Source organism: Chrysemys picta, chromosome 3 (genome assembly GCF_011386835.1).
Source record: "Chrysemys picta bellii isolate R12L10 chromosome 3, ASM1138683v2, whole genome shotgun sequence".
Taxonomy (NCBI): domain Eukaryota; kingdom Metazoa; phylum Chordata; order Testudines; family Emydidae; genus Chrysemys; species Chrysemys picta.
In genome coordinates, this window is record NC_088793.1 from 2,352,468 (window position 1) to 2,370,202 (window position 17,735).

The following is a 17,735-nucleotide window of genomic DNA, read 5'->3' on the forward strand; positions in this document are numbered from 1 at the left end:
CAAAGATGAAAGGCTAATGGACTGACCCCCTGCCCTAGTGAGGCCCTGCTTGTCTATAAACAGTCCATCCCAAAACTAGAATCTTTCTGCTTACTTGGAAAAATGTTTGCTATCCCATTCACTCCCGAATTCTGTTGTCCTTCCATTGTCTCTTGTCTTATACTGAGATTGTCAGCTCTATGGGGCTATGGGCTTTCTTTTTGTTGTGTGTTTGTGCAGCACCTGGCACAGTAGTATTCTGGTCCATGACTGGGGCTCCTAGATGCTATCATAATACTACTTGTAGTAATTCTAACAACTTCTGCAAGGAGTATGGGGACTAAACAGGAATAGCTGGAAGTACTAGTATATAAGCTAAATTATGATTTAACTTGCATCACAGAGACTTGATGGAATAAATCTCAGGACTTACATATTGGTATAGAGGGTTATAGCTTGGTCAGGAAGCACAGGCAGGGAAAAGGGGGAGGAGGTATTGCATTATACATTAAGAACATATACACTTGTCCTGAGGTCCAGAAGGAGGTGAGAGGCAGATCAGACATTTTCGGGTAAAGATAAAAGGGAAAAACAATAGGGATGACATCATGGTATGGGTCTACTATAGGCCAGCAAATCAGGAGGAAGAGGTGGATGAGGCATTTCTGGAACAAATAACAGAAATATCCAAAACAAGACCTGGTGGTAATGTGAGACTATAGCTACTCAGACATATGTTGAGAAAGTTATACAGCAACACAGAAAATTTCCAGTAAGCTCTTGGAATGTGTTGGGGACAGCTTTTTGTTTCAGAAAGTAGAGGGAGTAACCAGGGGGACAGCAATTTTAGACTTGATTCCGACCAACATGGAGGAATTGGTTGCAAGTCTGGAGGTTGAAGGCAATTTGGGTGAAAGTGGTCATGAAATGACAGATTTCATAATTCTAAGGAAAGTAACGAGTTAGAGCAGCAGAAAAAGGATGAGTAGACTTCGAAAAAACCCAGACTTTAACAACTCAGAAATCTGATAGGAAAGATCCCATGGGAAGAAAAGCAAAAGAGAAAACGGAGTTCCGGAGAGCTGGCATTTTCTTAGAGACAGTTTGCTGTTGTGCTTTTAATACTATCAACAGCAAATGATTTACGCACTGTCAACCTCTGAAACTGCTTGCTAGAGGGTGTTGTGAAGGCCAGTACTATAACGGGGTTCAAAAGGGAGCTAGATAGATTCATGGAAGATCGGTCCATCAATGGTTATTAGCTAGGATGGGCAGGAATGGTGTCCCTAGCCTCTCTTTGCCAGAAGCTGGGAATGGGTGACAGGGCATGAATCACTTGATGATAACCTGTCTGTTCGTTCCCTTTGGGGCACCTGGCATTGGCCACTGTCAGAGGACAGGATACTGGGCTTGATCGACCTTTGGTCTGACCCAGTGTGGCCATTCTTATGTTCTAACTAGGTTGATGTGAAGGAAAGAGAATAGTAAGAGGCCGATATGGCTCCATCAGGAACTCTTTAATGACCTGAAAATCAAGAAGGAATCCTACAAAAAGTGGAAACATGGACAAATTGCTAAGGATGAATATCAAAGAATGGCACAAGCATGTAGGGACAAAATCAGAAAGGCTAAGGCACAAAATGAGTTACACCTAGACAGGGATGTAAAAGGCATAAGAAGAGGTTCATAAATAGATTAGGAGCAAGATAATGGCAATGGAAAGTGTAGGTCCTCTACTTAGTAGTGAAGGAGAGCTAATAATGCACAACACCAAGAAGGCTGAGATGTTAAATGCCTATTTTGCTTCAGTATTCACTAAAAAAGGATAATGGTGGCCAGATGCTTAAGACAATTAATATTAACGACAAGGGGAAAGGAGGAACACAAGCTGAAATAAGTTAACAGGTTAAAGAAAATTTAGGTAAGTTAGATATATTCAACTCAGCAGGAGCTGGTGAAATTCACCTTAGGTACTTAAGGAACTAGATGAAGAAATGGCTGAACCATTAGCAAATATCTTTGAAAACTCATGGATGACGGGTGAGGTCCCAGATGACTGGAGAAGGGCAAATATAGTACCTATTTTTAAAAAGGGGAACAAAGAGGATTCATGGAATTATAGCCAGTCAGCCTGATTTCAATACCTGGAAAGATACTTAAATTATTGAACCATCAGTTTGTAAGCTCCCAGAGGATAACAGGGTAATAAGTAACTGCCAACATGGATTTGTCAACAACAAATCATGCCAAACTGACCTAATTTCCCTCTTTGACAAGGTTATTTGTCTAATGGATGGGGGGAAATTGTAGACATGATATATCTCAACTTTATTAAGGTTTTTGACACAGTCCCACATGACATTCTCCTAGGCAAACTAGTTTAATGTAGGTCGAGATGAAGTTACCATAAGGTAGGTGCAGAACTAGTTGGAAAAACTGTACTAAAGAATAATTCTTCTTCGAGTGCTTGTTCATGTCGGTTCCAATCAGGTGTGTGCGCCGCGTGCATGGTCGTTGGAAAGATTTCCCTTAGCAGCTCCCACAACTCGTATCTGGGGGAGGTGCACCAGACAGGTGCAAGATCTGCAGGGCTTTGCGCCCCTGAACTAAAAAGGAGTGAGATTTCCAACTGAAGCAGTTGCTCATGGAATCTGCCCTTCGTCCCCAGTCTGGCTGCGGCCTGCCAGGACCCCACACCGAGCGCATCCGTACGGAGAGCCCTGGCATTGGTATGCGACATGGTGCCGAGGAAGGACTCTAGTCTAAAACACCCTTGGCACCGGTGCTCTCCGGCACCGCAGGATGCACAGACAACCCAGCACCACTCGCATTCACCGGTGCCGTACAAGCAGCATAGAAAAGCCTACGGGGCGCTCCCTGGTGCAGAAAACAACAGGACCTGCAGGCGCAGTACCGGGGCGTCCCGTGAAGGAACCCTCGGCATCCAGGCAGCAAGAGTCGGCACCATCAACTTTGGTTCCCATGGGGGGACTGTCGAGTCCGGCGCACAGCGACTCCCGGGATGGGCAGTGCCAGGTGGAGGAGTTGGAGTTACCCTCCATCCCGGACGCTTTTGAAGCCGCCAGAGACTTAACGCTTGTCCCCTGCATCATCAACTCGGCAAAGGTCCCTGGCGCAGTACCACGCGGCACCACCGTGGTCATTTCATTGCGATCCGCATCTTCAGACTTGGACGGTGACTCGTATTATTCCCATCTCAGCAGGCATATATCCGACAAGCGACAGAGGGCTCCCGTTCGGTGGGCTCGGAGCACCGACCACCCCAGACAGCCAAGGATCGGCCTACGCCCCGTGGTTCCGAGGCAACCTTGGTGCAAGCCTCACAGCCGGCCCAGGTCACTGCCGAGGCACGACTCATTGCAAGGCCAGGCTACCGTCACCTCGGCTACGGTCCCCACAGAGGCCCAGACGCTGAACAGGAGGTCAGGGAAAACTTTACTGTGCAGAAGAAAAATGCTGCTTTTAACCATCTTAATTTAAATGAAACAAGCACAGAAACAGTTACCATGTCAAATCTTTTGTTTTAAACACTCCCTTTTTTTAGTAGTTGATGTTTAAAATAGTACTGTGCCATATTTGCTTCCTCACCCCTGCTGCTGCTTGATTGTGTACTTCCAGTTCCAAATTAGGTGTGTGCTTGACTGGTCATTTCATAAAAAATAGTTACCTACCTCTTATAACTGTTGTTCTTCGAGATGTGTTGCTCATGTCCATTCCAATAGGCGTGTACGTGCACCGCGTGCATGATTGTCGGAAGGTTTTTCCTCTAGCGGGTACCCGTTGGGTCAGCTGTGGAGACCCCTGGAGTGGTGCCTTCATGGCGGTGTATATAGGTCCCTGCCAACCTGCTGCCAGCTCAGTTCCTTCTTGCTGGAATACTCCAACAGAGGGAAGGTGGGCGGGATTTGGAATGGACATGAGCAACACATCTCAAAGAACAACAGTTACGAGAGGTAGGTAACCATTTTTTCTTTTTCGAGTGATTGCTCCTGTGCATTCCAATAGGTGACTTCCAAGCAGTTACCCTGGGGGAGGGGTCAGAGTTCACCTGGTTGCTGAGTGCGGGACTGCCCTGCCAAAGACTGCATCGTCTCTCGCCTGCTGGGTAATGGCGTAGTGTGACATGAAGGTGTGGATAGAGGATCACGTTGCTGCCTTGCATATTTCCTGGATAGGGAGTTGCACCAGGAATGCTGCGGATGATGCCTGCGCTCTCGTGGAGTGCACTGTAGGCGGAGGAGCTGGAATTTTAGTCAGGTCATAGCACGTCCTGATACAGGACGTGATCCATGATGAAATGCACTGGGACGAGGTCAGAAGCCCCTTTATCCTTTCTGCGATTGCAGTAAAGAGTTGTGGTGACTTACGAAATGGCTTTGTGCGCTCAATGTAGAATGCTAGGGCATGCCTGACGTCCAGGGAATGAACATCCGCTCTCTGTAACTGGCATGTGGCTTAGGGAAGAACACAGGTAAAAATATGTCCTGGTTCACATGAAACTGGGAGACTACCTTTGGTAGAAACGTGGGGTGAGTGCATAGCTGCACCTTGTCTTTATAAAAGATCGTATGGGGGGCTCAGAAGTCAGCGCTCTGAGCTCGGATACCCTTCTGGCCGAGGTTATGGCCACCAGAAAGGCCACCTTCCAGGAAACGTAGGACAGAGGGCAGGTCACCATGGGCTCAAAAGGGGGCCCCATGAGCATGGACAGGACCAGGTTGAGGTCCCACTGGGAAACGGGCTGTCGCATCTGGGGAAAAAGTCTGTCCAAGCCCTTGAGAAACTGTCCCACCATGGGATTGCCAAAGACTGACCTACCTGCTACCCCTGGGTGGAAGGCCGAATGGCAGCCAGGTGTACCCTGAGAGATGAGATTGCCAACCCCTGCTGCTGGAGGTATAACAGGTAGCCCAAAACAAGGGGAATTGGCGCTAGCTGCAGTTCGGTGCCCCTCTGCAGAGACCAGATAGAAAAGCTCTTCCACTTTGCCAGGTATGTGGCATGAGTGGAGGGTTTCTTACTTCCCAGCAGGACCTCCCTCACTGGGTCCGAACACTGAAGCTCAAGAAGGTTCAGTCATGGAGTTTCCATGCCATGAAGTGGAGGGTCTCCAGGTTGGGGTGTTGTAGACGGCCATGGTCCTGTGTGATTAGGGTCGGGCACACAGGAAGGGCTACTGGTCTGTCCACTGAGAGGTTCAACAGCATGATGAACCAGTGCTGGCAAGGCCACGCTGGCACTATGAGGCTCAAGGAAGCCCCGTCCCGGCGAACCTTAAGGAGGACTCTGTGTATAAGAGGGAATGGTGGGAACGCGTAAAGCATGTGACTCGTCCATGAAAGGTGAAAGGTGTCTGCAATGGAGCCTGGGCTGTGGTTCAGGGAAGAGCAGAACTGCTGGCACTTCCTGTTGCTCTGTGTCGCGAACAGGTTTATGTGGGGAGAGCCCCACATCTGGAAAATTGAGTCGAGGCGGTGGGCTAGCTCGTTTTGCGCTCCCGGAAGGTGCAACGCCTCTAGGTGTATCGAGTGGGTGATGCAAAAGTCCCACAGCTCAAAGGCTTCCTTGCACAGGGGAGAGGAGTGAGCACCACCCTGTTTGTTTATATAGAACATAGCTGCAGTGTTGTCAGTCAGCACCGACACATGCGCCCTGAAGGCGGGCCTGGACCGGTCGGCATGCCAGACGAACCGCCCTCAGCTCCCTTACATTGATGTGCAGTGATAGTTCTGTGTGGGACCATAGGCCTTGGATTCTGATATTACCAAGGTGTCCGGTGACTAGAGATAGTGTAGGTTGGGGTTTGGCAAAGGGTACTCCCGCACAGACCACTTGTGGCTGCGAGAATGCAAGGGTAACTTGTGTCCAGTGGGTCCCTACCCGGCCTGTGCACCCGCACCAACCACGCCCCTGGAGGGGCCGAAGGCGTAACCTGGCGTGCTGGACCACGTATGTGCAGACTGCCATATGCCCCAAGAGTTTCATGCAATTTCTGGCCGTGGTTGTGGGGAATTGGCGAAGGTTTTCAATAATGTCCCTGAGTGCTTGGAAGCGCAGCTCCAGCAGGAATGCCCTGGCCTGTGTGGAGTCCAAGAGAGCTCCTATGAAGTCTATTCTCTGCACTGGGGCCAATGTGGATTTGGGCACATTCAATATGAGGCCCAGCCTGTGGAATGTGGCCCGGGCCAGACGCATGCTCTGCAGCCTGTGGTTGCGACTCAGCCTTGATGAGCCAGTCATCCAGGTACGGGAACGCTTGCACCTGACGTTTGCGGAGGAAGGCTGCCACGACCGCTATACACTTAGTGAATACCCGTGGGGCCGCCGAGAGGCCAAACGGGAGCACCCTGAACTGGTAGTGCTGGCTGCTGACCACAAAGCAAAGAAAAAGTCTGTGGGCTGGGATAATGGATATATGGAAGTACGTATCTTTCAGGTCGAGGGCAGCGTACCAGTCCCCCGGATCCAGGGAAGGAATGATGAAGGCCAGAGAGATCATGCAAAACTTCACTTCAATTATGAATGTGTTGAGGTCTCGCAGATCCAGGATAGGCCGGAGCCCACGCTTGGAATGGTGTCCCTAGCCTCTGTGGGAATGGTGTCCCTAGCCTCTGTTTGTCAGAAGGTGGAGATGGATGGCAGGAGAGAGATCACTTAATCATTACCTGTTAGTTTCACTCCTCTGGGGCACCTGGCATTGGCCACTGTTGGTAGACAGCATACTGGGCTGGATGAACATTTGGTCTGACCCAGTATGGCCACTCTTATGGAGATGAGGAAATAGCAGGAGTAGAACCCCTTGCCTCTGAACTCCTGAGGAACCTCCTCTATTGTCCCTAGAACGAGGAGCGATTGCACCTCCTGCAAAAGGAGTTGTTCGTGAGAAGGGCCCCTGAAAGGGAAAGGGGGGTGGGAGGGCAGTAGGGAACAGAATTGGATAGAATATCCCACCCCTGCCGGGCTCAGGACCCAGCGATCTGACGTGATCTGGGACCAAGCACGGTAGAAGCGGGAGAGTCGATTCACAAAGCGGGGTTAAGGATCCAAGTTCGATACTGATGCTCCGTCCTCGGGCACATCTTCAAAAGTTTGGCTTCAGGCCCGGGGGCTCTTTGGCCGAACCCCGGCCTTGGCCTGAGGAGGACTGTGGCGGGCGCCTTCTATTATTTCTGCCCCGTCTCCTGGATGAGTCTCGCCTGGGAGGCCCAGAGTAGAAACGGGATGGGGCTGAAGCTTAAAAGGCTTTCTTTTGGGTGCAGGGGTGTGGATCCCCAAAGACTTCAAAGTCACCTGTAAGTCCTTAAGGCTGTGCAGGCAAGAGTCCATATTTTGGGCAAACAGGCCTGCACAGTCTAAAGGGAGGTCCTGAATCGTGTTCTGGACCTCAGGTGGTATCCCCGACACCTGCAGCCACGCACTGCACCTCACTGTAATGGCGGTGGCCATGGTCCGAGTCCGCCGCGTCTAACACGGCCTGGAGAGAGGTTCTCGAGACCACCCTCCCTCCTCAAGGAGTGCTCTAAACTCCTTGCACGAGTCAGCTGGGAGCAACTCCTGGAATTTTGCCAACGAGCTCCAAAAATTGAAAGCATAGCAGCTGAGTACTGCTGGCTGGTTGGCCACTTGAAGCTGGAGCCCTACGGTTGAGTAGACCTTTCAGCCAAAAAGGTCCAGCTTCTTAGCATCCCGTGACTTCTTATGTGGCACTGGGGACTGAGAGTGATGCCACCTGGTAACACTAGCCTTATGAGACGGGGAGCGGCACCGGTGCTCCTTTGAGGAGTCCTTTCTCTGTGCCGGGACGTCCCACCCCGAGGCCGGGGTGCTGCACACCGATGATGCTGGTGCTGTTTCTGGTGCTGGCTGAGGGCGGAGGGCCGACTCCATCAGGAGGAGTCCCGCTTTTTCTCAGTCCTGGGTCTAAAGCTCCTGCAAATTGGTTACTTGTCTGTCTGGCCTTCTCCTAAGCACTTGAGACAAGCAGCGTGTGGATTACCTGTGAGCAAAGGTTTCGCACACCTCTTGCATACCTTAAACCTCTGCGACCGAGGCATGCCCCGGTGCCTGGGGAAACTAGGGCGGCGGGAAGCCCCCCAAAGTCAGCCCAACTAACTACAAAATACTATATAACAAACTAATAACTATTTAAAACTAAGAAAAGGGAACCACTAGATAGGCACTTGCGAATGAAAGAGACTGAGCTGCTCTAATGACCGTCACTGGTGGTAAGAAGGAACTGAGCAGGTGGGGACCTATATACACCACCATGAAGGCGCCACTCCAGGGGTCTCCACAGCCAACCCGACGGGTACCGCTAGGGGAAAACCTTCCGACGATCGTGCACACGGCGCGCGCACACACCTATTGGAATGCACATGAAGAAATGAAGAAATTAATGGAGATATCCCATCTCCTAGAACTGGAAGGGACCTTGAAAGGTCATCGAGTCCAGCCCCCTGCCTTCACTAGCAGGACCAAGTATTGATTTTGCCTCAGATCCCCAAGTGGCCCCCTCAAGGATTGAACTCACAACCCTGGGTTTAGCAGGCCAATGTTCAAACCACTGAGCTATCCCTCCCCCACATGAGCAATCACTCGAAGAAGAACTCGGGTGTTTGTAACTCTGAGGTTTTACTGTAGTGCAAACCAAGTCATTAACGTTTTAAAATCAGATGGCAACTCCACTTGAGGACTTTTGAGTTACATCCATCACTTTTATAATATAATTCCAGAGCTTGTGATGGTTTGTTTTTGTAACACTAACTCCAAGTGCTCCAGGAATCTAGTAGCATCAGGAAGCACAATTTCCCTGCCCCACATAGGATCATGTTTAAAATGTATAAAATATAAAACTAATGCTAACTAACTCTTGCAAGTTACCCAGTGAAAGTAGAGCATTTTTAAGAAGACAAACCACACTGCGTTTATATTCTCTTTAGATTCACTCAAGTTTTAGCTGAGCTACGGAAATCTAAAGGAAACAAGCTCAGCTTCTAAAGCCTTGTACTTACAGGAATGAGAACTCCCACAGCAGATGCGTGCCCTCTAAACTCATTTGTCGGTTTAAACTTCTGTATGCGTGCGTGTATCTTTTTATTATAGACTCATAGACTTTAAGGTCAGAAGGGACCATTATGATCGTCTAGTCCGACCTCCTGCACAACGCAGGCCACAGAATCTCACCCACCCACTCCTGTAACAAACCCCTCACCTATATCTGAGCCACTGAAGTCCTCAAATCGTGGTTTAAAGACTTATACCCATGCATGTCTGTATTGTGTGTTCAGAGAGCCATTTATGCTCACAATTAGATACCCATCACTTGGGGAGCCAGTAGCTAAATTAAACAACTGTGACCATGCCAACTTTTTTTTAACTCTTCTGTTTACTCTGCAGAATTCATTGTGGTTACAGCTGTTAGTTATGGGCACAGCAGTCCCCATTGCACAGAGAATGTCAGCATTAAAACAACGCAAAAGGCAGTCACTCGACTCTGAGATGAAAATCCACTTCCCGGCATGTATGGCTTTTGCTAGTTTAAAGGAACAAAGAGTTTGACTTGTAGTTTGTAATTCACAATGTGCTTCATAGGACTGTGAGAAATTAAAGTGAGGCAAAGCAGTTGCCTCTAGTGGTTTTAGCTATTCTGCTGCACACAAAACTAGTCGTTTCTGTCTTGATTGGTTTCAGAGAGGATGTGGTTTATGTTCCTGCTATTCAAATGTCTCAAAGCGAATAGCAGCCAACTCTGTTTCTGAGTCTGTGTGTGAACCTGTGTTTATGTACAAGAGTTGTGAGCAAGAATCCAGTCTTTTATACCAGGTCTGGGGCCCAGAGGTTACCTAACCAAGGGCTATACTTTCAACTTGCTGGCAGACTGAGGAATGTACCAAATTTACAGCTGTCCTCATCTTTAATAAGAGGTGAAGTCTGTGGACACTTTGGGTCCCTCATCCAATGAGACTGGCTTTTCATATCAAGATGGCAGTACAGCTTCCATAAACTCCCATGTCAGCATCCCCTCCCCCCCCCCCCAAGTGCATTTCTGTGCATTTAACAAGATTTAATTTCGTTTGCCATCATGTTGCCTATTCTCCTGTCTTGGCGAGGTCTGTCTGAAGTTCCTCACAGTCCTCTCTAGTCCTGACTAACTTTGTGTCATCTACAGCTTTTGCTACCTCATTACTCGCCTCCTTTCCAAGTCATTAATAAATATAGTAACAACACCAGACCTAGTATGGAACCTTGAAGAATCCCCACTGTAATCTTTTGCCATCATGAAAATGGACCATTTCATCCTACTTGTTGCTTTCTGTCTCCTAGCCAGTTTTTGATCCATGACAATACTTTGCCTCTCATCCATGACTACTTAGTTTCTTTAGTGGTAGCTGTGTTAGTGTATATCAGCAAAAAGCAACAGAGGGTCCTGTGGCACCTTTAAGACTAACAGAAGTATTGGGAGCATAAGCTTTCGTGGGTAAGAACCTCACTTCTTCAGATGCAGACAGCATCTGACAAAAGATGCTGACAGATCAGCAAAAAGAACGAGAGTAGAACTGGGCCAGCAGGTAGTGAGAGGAAGTCAGAAGTATCAGTCACAAAACCCTGAGGGGTGAGGACTGATATGTGTAGCACTAGGGTGGGAACCACAATGTCAAGAGTGAAAAGAGGCAATTAACTGAGGCTGTGTAGTCCAGTGTTCAGAGCCAAGACTCTGGGAGGAAGGGAGGCTGCGGCCAGACACTGACTTGGTAGGTACCCTAGTCACTCACCCTCAAAGTGCCTTTGCTACCCCGGCTGGGGAGATGGAGTAAAACAGAAACCTCTTAATCAACTGCCAGTTTGACAATTGCTGCCCTGCACTTTCCTGGAGAAATAAACGGGAAACAATCCCCCAGATGAAAGGTAACATCTCCTAGCTGTGCAGCGCTCACAGACACAGGGGGGACGATGTTTGGATTAGTCTCTGAGCATGGGAAAGAATGACTGCTGCCCTGGGGGCATGTAAGGGGTGGATTGTTTTCCCCACAGGCTATATAATTATTTCTGAATTGTTTTTCTCTTTTTATTTCCCTAGTGCCCTCTAGACTGTCACAGACCTGCTCCCCGCCATCAGGCTGCCCGTCTCCTTCCATCCCAGGGGGTAAAGTCATCTCGCCATCCCAGAAGCACAGCAAGAAGGCACTCAAACAAGTAAGTGGGATAGTCGGTGTGATCTAGTTCTGAGAGTCTAATAGTGACGTCACTTTACTAACTTTCTAAGTGAAACTCCAGTCTGCAGGGACACAATTCAGGACCTTTCCTTCTATTTCACAGTGAGCAGTTTCACTGGGGGTGGCTCCAGCTGGAGGTTCTTCAAAATCCTGTGCCTTTGTCAGTCTTTATCATACTACAAAATAGCTGGCTGAAATTATTTTTCATTTGTGGGAGGCAGAGACATATTTACTTTACACGTAATCTGTTTTCATGATTGCCCTCAGCTTTCCACAGTCTGCTCCACATCCCTTTTAGAGAAGCTCTGTATAAATGGCAGCTCTGGGGGTTTGTTTCATTTTGATATTCTTCACATCCTAATTGTGATGCATGCACAAATTCCCCCCGCTTATTCTGTGCCTATTTTCACCTACAATGAATTCCATAGTTCCATAGGCAGACTGCGAAGAGCTACAAAAGGATCTCTCAAAACTGGGCGACTGGGCAACAAAATGGCAGATGAAATTTAATGTTGATAAATGCAAAGTAATGCACATTGGAAAGCATAATCCCAACTATACATATAAAATGATGGGGTCTAAATTGGCTGTTAGCACTCAAGAAAGAGATCTTGGAGTCATTGTGGATAGTTCTCTGAAAACATCCACTCAATGTGCAGCGTCAGTCAAAAAAGCAAACAGAATGCTGGGAATAATTAAGAAAGGGATAGATAATAATAGAACAGAAAATATCATGTTGCCTCTATATAAATCCATGGTACGCCCACATCTTGAATACTGTGTACAGATGTGGTCGCCCCATCTCAAAAAAGATATATTGGACTTGGAAAAGGTTCAGAAAAGGGCAACAAAAATTATTAGGGGTATGGAATGACTTCCGTATGAGGAGAGATTAATAAGACTGGGACTTTTCAGATAGGAAAAGAGACAGCTAAGGGGAGATATGATCGAGGTCTATAAAATCATGACTGGTGTAGAGAAAGTAGATAAGGAAGTGTTGTTTACTACTTCTTATCACACAAGAACTAGGAGTCACCAAATGAAATTAATAGTCAGCAGGTTTAAAACAAGCAAAAGGAAGTATTTCTTCACACAACGCACAGTCAACCTGTGGAACTCCTTAGCAGAGGATGTTGTGAAGGCCAAGACCATAACAGGGTTCAAAAAAGAACTAGATAAATTCATGGAGGATAGGCCCATCCATGGCTATTAGCCAGGACCGGTGGGAATGGTATGCCTAGCCTCTGTTTGCCAGAAGCTGGGAATGAGCGATGGGCTGGATCACTTAATGATTCCCTGTTCTGTTTATTCCCTCTGGGGCACCTGGCACTGGCCACTGTCAGAAGACAGTGCCTCTGAAGAAGTGAGGTTCTTACCCACGAAAGCTTATGCTCCCAGTACTTCTGTTAGTCTCAAAGGTGCCACAGGACCCTCTGTTGCTTTTGTCAGAAGACAGGATACTGGGCTAGATGGATCTTTGGTCTGACCCAGTATGGCCGTTCTTATGTTATAGTTCCTGTGTGTGTGTGTGATGCAATATGTTGGCATTGGGCTCCTGCTGTGGCCAGAGCTGACCTTATGGGTGGGCAAGATAGGCGACTGCCCAGGGCATCGTGGTCAAGAGGCTGCAGAAGGACTGTGCCCACCGAGGAGGCAATAAAGGGGGCGGCAGGGCGGGAGCTAGCTGCTCACACGCATCCCCTAGCTGCCCTCCCGCTGGCAGCGATACCTACAGCGCTACCGCCGCTCCACCAGCTGCCACGCTGCCTGCTGTGCAGCTGCTTGGGGAGCAGTACTTAAAGGGTGCCAAAGAAAGTTCGCCTGGGCACCATTTTCCCTAAGGTCGGCCCTGGCTATGGCATTATGTGTGAGAGGGGACAGGTTACTTCCACTACTTGGGAATGACTCTGTCGTGCGTGTAGAGCAGCGGTTCCTAAACTGTGGGTGAGGACCCCGTTTTAATGGGGTTTCCAGGGCTGGCTTTGACTTGCAGGGGCCCAGGGCTGAAGCCTGAGCCCCACCACCCAAGGCTGAAGTCAAAGCCCAAGCCCCACTGTCCAGGGCCGAAGCCTGAGCTCCACTGGGCTTTGGCCCTCCTGCCTGGTTTGGCAGGGCTTGGGCTTTGTCTTTGGACTCCCACCTGGGGCAGCGGGGCTCGGGTGGGCTCAGGCTTCGGTTCCCCCTCCTGGGGTCATGTCATAATTTTTGTTATCAGAAGGGGGTCGTGGTGCAATGAAGTTTGAGTATTGCTGATGTAGAGTGTCTATCACTTGTGCCCCGTAAGGTGTTGCAGGTTTCTTCCAGACAAACGACAAGCCGATGCCTCCAGCCAGGTGTCATCAGAGTCGATTGGCAATCTTATGTCACATGTCCATTCATATGTATTGGAGGGTGCAGGAACAGTTAAATTTGCATTATAGCAAACACCAGAAGGGAAGCAACCAGCATGGAACTTAACTTCACCACCAGACTCCATGTCTTCTTCCTCACAGCTTGAATGAACTTTACTTTGCGAGGTGTGTTCATCCCCCACTAGCCCTGAAGGGGCCAATTAACCTTTATAGTTGCATCTGAAGGGAGGCCAAGGGATTTATACACACTAGTTGCAGATGAAGAGCGGACCTTTTTAATAGCAGAGGGCTACAGAGAGAGTGTCTACAGCCACTCTTTGGGCACAGAGGTATGAAGGGGAGAATGAGCCTTGGGGTCCTCGCCCTGGAAGAATGGTCAATCCCAGAGGAGTTCTGAGGAAAGAAACCCTGTGAAGGCAGGATAGGAAGAATCCCAGGAAAACAGCAATAAGTACACCTTGGTGGCTGGTTACCGATCCCTGGGTTGGAACCCTGTGTAGAGAGAGGGCCTGGATTCCCGTACCAGCACTGGCAAATAGCAAAGGACTGTTGGAGGTGCTGTCCGGAGAGGTGGTCCAAATGATACCCCGAAAGGGAGGACTATATAATGACCTAGCTGGAGGAGTGAGTTGCAAAGAGAGAGCACTGTGAATTACAGGAAGAGAGACCACTGTAGCGATGGAGTGACCATTGGCAGGGTGCACCATATGGGAAGGAAGCTGCTATGCAACACCTGGCCAGGAAGAGGCACTCATGTGGTGAGTGGAGCCCATCACGGGATAACCTTCAGAAGAATCCATTTCAAAGGTTCACTGGACTATAAAAGACAGGACAAGGAACCCCAAGTTATCTTTCACCTAAGAAAACAAAGGAACCAAGTACTTTGGACTTTGTGGGAGATCATGACTAAGGGGTGGTCAGCCATCTTGCTGGAAGAAAGTAGTAAGAATCTTACTTTGAACCAAGACTGTAGTTTTGTTCAGTCTTAGTCACTAGAAAACATATTTTTACTTTTATTTGTTTGTAACCCCTTCTAACTTTATTCCTAATTGTTTATTACAATCCTATCTCCTTTTGTTAATAAACTTGTTTTACTTTTAATCTAAACCAAACTGTGCTGTTTGAAGCAAAGTGATTGTTAACTCCAGTTAAAGTGATAAGTTGTGCATTTTGGCTCTGTAGAGGAGCAAACAAACCTGATTACTCCAATGCTACCCTACAGTCCTTGGGGCTGTGCATACCAGCGGTGCAGAAACGCCACTGCGGTCTTCAGCAGCAGCAGTATCGTCCGCAGTCCATGTTTGGCCTGCCTCTCTCTCCTCTGAGGCAACAGAACTACCCTAGAAAAAGGGATAGCCCTCACAAAGAAAACAATCGGGCTTGGGGGTCAGCCAGTCCAGCCACCCTCCCCCAGAGTCCTCCAAGCAACCATTTTCACTCGGTCCAGAGCACTGTTCCAGTCGTTGCTCCTCTGTCCTCATCTCCACCTTTGGGGACAGGCTGGCCTGCTTTCACAATGCTTGGGGATCGATCACCACTGACAGCTGGGTCCTAAACATCATCAGATTGGATTATGCCATCCAATTCCTCTCCCCACCTCCTCCGCATCCCTCTTCAGGAACCCCTCTCACGAGATACTGCTCCTTGAGCAGGTCTGCTCTCTGCTGGCTTTGTGAGGGGTGGAAGAGTTTCTGCTGGAACAGCAGGGTCTCAGCTTCTACTCCTGATACTTTCTGGTACCCAAATCCAAGAAAGGCATACGACCCATCCTTGACCTTCTTGGCCTCAACAAATATATCATGTATATGAAGTTCCAGATGGTGACTGTCAACCATTCTCCCTGCGTTGTCTCAGAATGACTGGTTTGCTGCTCTGGACCTTCAGGATGCCTACTTTCATATGGCGATTCTGCCAAGCCACAGAAAATTCCTTCAGTTCATCATGGCAGAACGCCACTTGCAGTACACAGTGCTTCCATTCGACCTCTTTTCTGCCCCCGTTTCCCACCCCCCTCAATTTTTAACAAATGTGTGGTCATTGTTATGGCATATCTCACAAAGAAGACAATTCACAGTCATATCTGGATGACTGGTTACTGAAGGGCAGAACCAGAGAGGAAGTTCTTGCTCACATAGGCACCACAGTGCGTTTGCTCAACTGTCTGGGTCTCATTCTAAACACCGGGAAGTCAACCTTGGCTCTCGCTCAAAAAATCAAGTTCATTGGGGCCCTGTTAGATTCCATGACGTCCAAAGTATTTCTGCTGACCAGCCATTTCCAGACAATTCGCCACTTTTGCCTTTGTCTAGTGTGTCAGCCTCCCATGACAGTTTGGACATGTTTGAGGCTCTTTGGCAACATGTCTGCTTGCATGCAGGTGGTCCAGTTTGCAACATTGTGCCTTACTCCCTTCAAATGTGGCTCAGGATGGTTTACCATCCTACTCTTCGCACTCTAGAGAGACTTGTTCCTTTTCCTCCACTGGTTCTGGACTCCTGGCAGTGGTGGATGCGTCCAGAGAACATTTGACAAGGCGTTCCCTTTGTCCAGACCTCACCAACCAAGTTGATTGTTACCAACGCCTCCTTGATGTTTTGGAGGGCACACCTGGGGTCACTGAAAGTGCAGAGACTGTGATCAGAGCAGGCGGCCTCACTCCATATAAATGTGCTGGAACTTCAGGCCATTTCTAATGCATGTCACACTTTTTGGGACAGTATCAGAGTCTCAGTAGTTCACGTACCTACTGACAATATCACCATGATGTAGTATGTGTACAAACAAGGGGGAACACGCTCCAGGTTGCTCTGCCTAGAGGAGATCAAGCTGTGGCAGTTCTGCATCAAGGAGAACATTACTCCAGTAGCCATTCGCTTACTCAGGGTTCAGAATCTTCTTGCAGACCATCTCAGACGCTATTTTCCTGAGTTGTAAGTGGTCTCTAAAGACAAAATGTCCCCCAGGTCATCTTCATAGCTTGGGGCATCCTGATGATCAACCTGTTTTCTTCAAGGTACAACAGAAAATTTTGTCTTTAGGGCTCTCAAGCGTCAGTCCAGGCTCCCTGTCCAGGGCTTTCCACCTCAGCTGGCAGTCAGCTCTCCTCTGTGTCTTTCCCCTGATCCCAGTCATCCCTCAGGTCATCCTCAGGCTCAGGGCGAATCGGGCCAGTTTCATTCTCTTTGCCCTGGCCAAGACAGTGCTGGTTCTCCAACCTTCTTGTACTGTCTGTTCAGCCTCCCATACTGCTTTCTCCCCATCCCAACTCCCTCAGAACCAAGGCCTCACCTCGCGTCCTGCACTTGGCTCCCAGCATCTCACGTAGTGGCTGCTGCATGGCTGAATGAAGAAGAGCAGTGTTTGTCCAATAAGTCCTTCTTAACAGTAGAAAGCCCTCCACCAGGATGGCCTATTGAGTGAAATGATTTTTGGCATGATCATTTTTGGCATGATCATTAGCTGTGGAATCCAATCAATGCTGGCTTCTATCCAGGACATTTTGGACTACCTGCTGCACCTTCACTCATTGGGGCTTGCATTTAGTTCACTGAAACTGCATCTGGCAGTGATCTCAGCATTTCACCTCCTCCCTCCCCCGTTCAGGGAAAATCAGTCTTCTCCAATATCATAGTAGCAAGATTCAAGTCTACATCCTCTGGTCGGTTCTTCTGTGGGACCTTAACTCAGTCCTAGTGGCCTTAATGGGACCTACAGTTGAGCCCTTTGAATCTTGTCCCTTTCTGCTTTTGTGTCAGAAAACTGCATTCCTGGTAGCAATAACATCTACAAGGAGAGAGTGAGAGTTGCAGGCTCTTACAGCAGAGCCTCCTTATACACAATTCTCCAACGACAAAGTGACCTTATGACCGCATCCAAAATTTTTGTCTAAAGTGGGTTGTCAGTTTCATTTGAACCAGGCAGTATATTTGCCATTGTTCGTTCTTAAGTCACATTCCTCTCCAGAGGAGCAGTGTCTCCGTACCTTAGATGTCAGGTGATGTCTAGCATCTTATCTGGACAGGACTGAACCATTTTGAGCTTCGCCTTATTTGTCATATGCAGATCGCATGAAGGTTCAAGCAGTCTCTTCACAGACAGTATCCAAATGGATATCATCTTGCATCAAAACTGCATATGAAATAGCTTTGGCTACACACCTTCTGTGGGTACA

The 17,735-nt window shown here is 48.5% G+C and overlaps 1 protein-coding gene across 24 annotated transcripts in view; it reads left to right on the forward strand.

Annotated features, from left to right (window-relative positions):
* Positions 1-17,735, forward strand: part of ASXL2 (ASXL transcriptional regulator 2) — a 244,375-nt gene that overhangs the window by 168,245 nt on the left and 58,395 nt on the right. For all 24 annotated transcript variants that reach the window (XM_065590048.1, XM_065590057.1, XM_065590059.1 and 21 more), the window contains one exon: positions 11,078-11,193. In XM_065590048.1, coding sequence (XP_065446120.1) covers positions 11,078-11,193 — 116 coding nt within the window. The remainder of the gene's footprint in view (positions 1-11,077; positions 11,194-17,735) is intronic.